Source organism: Lactuca virosa, chromosome 6 (genome assembly GCF_052849685.1).
Source record: "Lactuca virosa cultivar CGN04683 chromosome 6, Lactuca_virosa_CGN04683_v6, whole genome shotgun sequence".
NCBI classification, from domain to species: domain Eukaryota; kingdom Viridiplantae; phylum Streptophyta; class Magnoliopsida; order Asterales; family Asteraceae; genus Lactuca; species Lactuca virosa.
In genome coordinates, this window is record NC_136431.1 from 105,391,620 (window position 1) to 105,393,400 (window position 1,781).

The 1,781-nt window shown below is 38.9% G+C and overlaps 1 protein-coding gene across 1 annotated transcript; it reads right to left on the minus strand.

Moving 5' to 3' along the window:
* Positions 1-1,083, minus strand: LOC145121822 (uncharacterized). The gene has a single exon (XM_079057521.1). It carries the CDS (start codon positions 1,081-1,083, stop codon positions 1-3), a length of 1,083 nt encoding a protein of 360 aa, XP_078913647.1.
* Positions 1,084-1,781: the final 698 nt, after the last annotated feature.

The window sequence follows — 1,781 nt, forward strand, 5'->3', positions numbered from 1 at the left end:
CTAAGTACCATGTTGAGAGATTCCTTTAATGGCCATCTGTTTTCTTTTTCTTTTTAACATGCCATGAAAGAAATTTGAATTCTCATCTCCTTCTACCGCCCATTTAACCTTAGCCTTTTGAGCATAGTCCATACTCTCCGCCTTATCAATATCTGAAACCTGTTGAAGAATATTCTTCCTCTCGACCATGTCATCAGCCGAAACAGTCCCACTATCAATCAACTTATCAATATCAAGCAAGCGATTAATAAACTCTTTTCCTTGCTCCCCTTTCAACTTACGCATATCAGCTTGCCAATCCTTAAGCTTGGCTTTAACGAGTTTGAGCTTATTCTTCAGGTTAAGACACTTATTCAAAGTACAGTCTGGAACAAATTCTTTAACTGCTTGAGAAACTACATCAGAAAAACCATCCATTTGAAGCCACGAATTAAAAAGCTTAAACGAAATTAGACCATAATTATTATGATCATCCTTCAAAAGTAATGGGCAATGGTCTGACCACCTCCTATCCAAAGCAATACACGAGATATCTGGAATAGCATCTAACAAACTCTCAGAAATAAGGAATCTATCCAACCGACTTAGTTTCACACCAGCCTTGTCCATCCGGATAAATTTCCTTCCCTCCATAGGAATGTCAAAAAGATCTGCCTCATAAATGAAATTATTAAAATCGACAGCCTGCGAGACAGAGAACAAAGACCCACGTCTCTCATTAGAAGATCTAACCACATTGAAATCACCAAAGACTATAAAATCACCATTTACTCTGGACATATACGAGATCACATATTGCCATAGATCCTTTTTCTTTCCAGCATCTTGAGGAGCATACACATTGAACGTAGTACATTCAATATTTTTTCTAATCCAGCAGCCTTCAACAATCACCACATTTTCATGACAATGTATCCTCTCCTTCTTAAACACCGAAGTATCCCACACCGACAAAATACCACCTGAGCATCCCCTAGCCGTACTACAAGCAAAATCAAAAGTCGAATTACCCCAAAGAGACCTTATTTTAAAAAGGTCTACCCGAGTTAAACGCGTTTCTTGAAGACCAATAAAATTCACCATGTTACTATTGCAAATCTCTTTAACCCATCTACGTTTTTAGACGTATTTAGGCCACAAACATTAAGGGATACACAATTCATAAAGACTGAAGCTCTCCCATACCGACTAGACGATTTTTCAAATCTGCCTTAGCATTCTCCACGTGATAACCTAGGATTTTTCCTAGCTCAATAAACCTACTCACTTCTTCACACGAGTTAGCCCCCACCGATGGGATAGCTTTCTTCAAAATCTTTACTGATCCTGTACTCCACGACTTCCTAAGATTATCCTCTGAATATTGAAAAGGCCCACGAGTTTCTTTGAAAACTTTACCCCCGAAACCTGGTGGCTTCGAGATACTAGCACTACTCCTTTGATCCTCCGACTGCACATTCTCCATTTTATTAAACTCAACTTTCGAAGCTGAACCATGACCAATACCCATCGATTGCACAGGAACATTGTGAGGCCTATTATTATTCCCTATTTCATCATTACCAGCAGCATTAATTTTCTCCACTTCCTGTATAAAATCAGGTTCACTATTCACTTCATTAACATTAACATCCTCACGGTTCTGATCATGCTCCTCATTTTCTTTATCTGAATTGAATCCAAAAGACTCACCTTCTCCTTCGTCAAACGATCCAACAAAATTATTGTCTTCCTCTACAAAACTCCCATCTTGTGCCACATTAGGTTCCCACGGTGCCATT

Bases quoted from the DNA above. Each gene is read 5' to 3' on its own strand.
- LOC145121822 (XM_079057521.1), bottom strand. From the start codon at position 1,083: ATGGTGAATTTTATTGGTCTTCAAGAAACGCGTTTAACTCGGGTAGAC.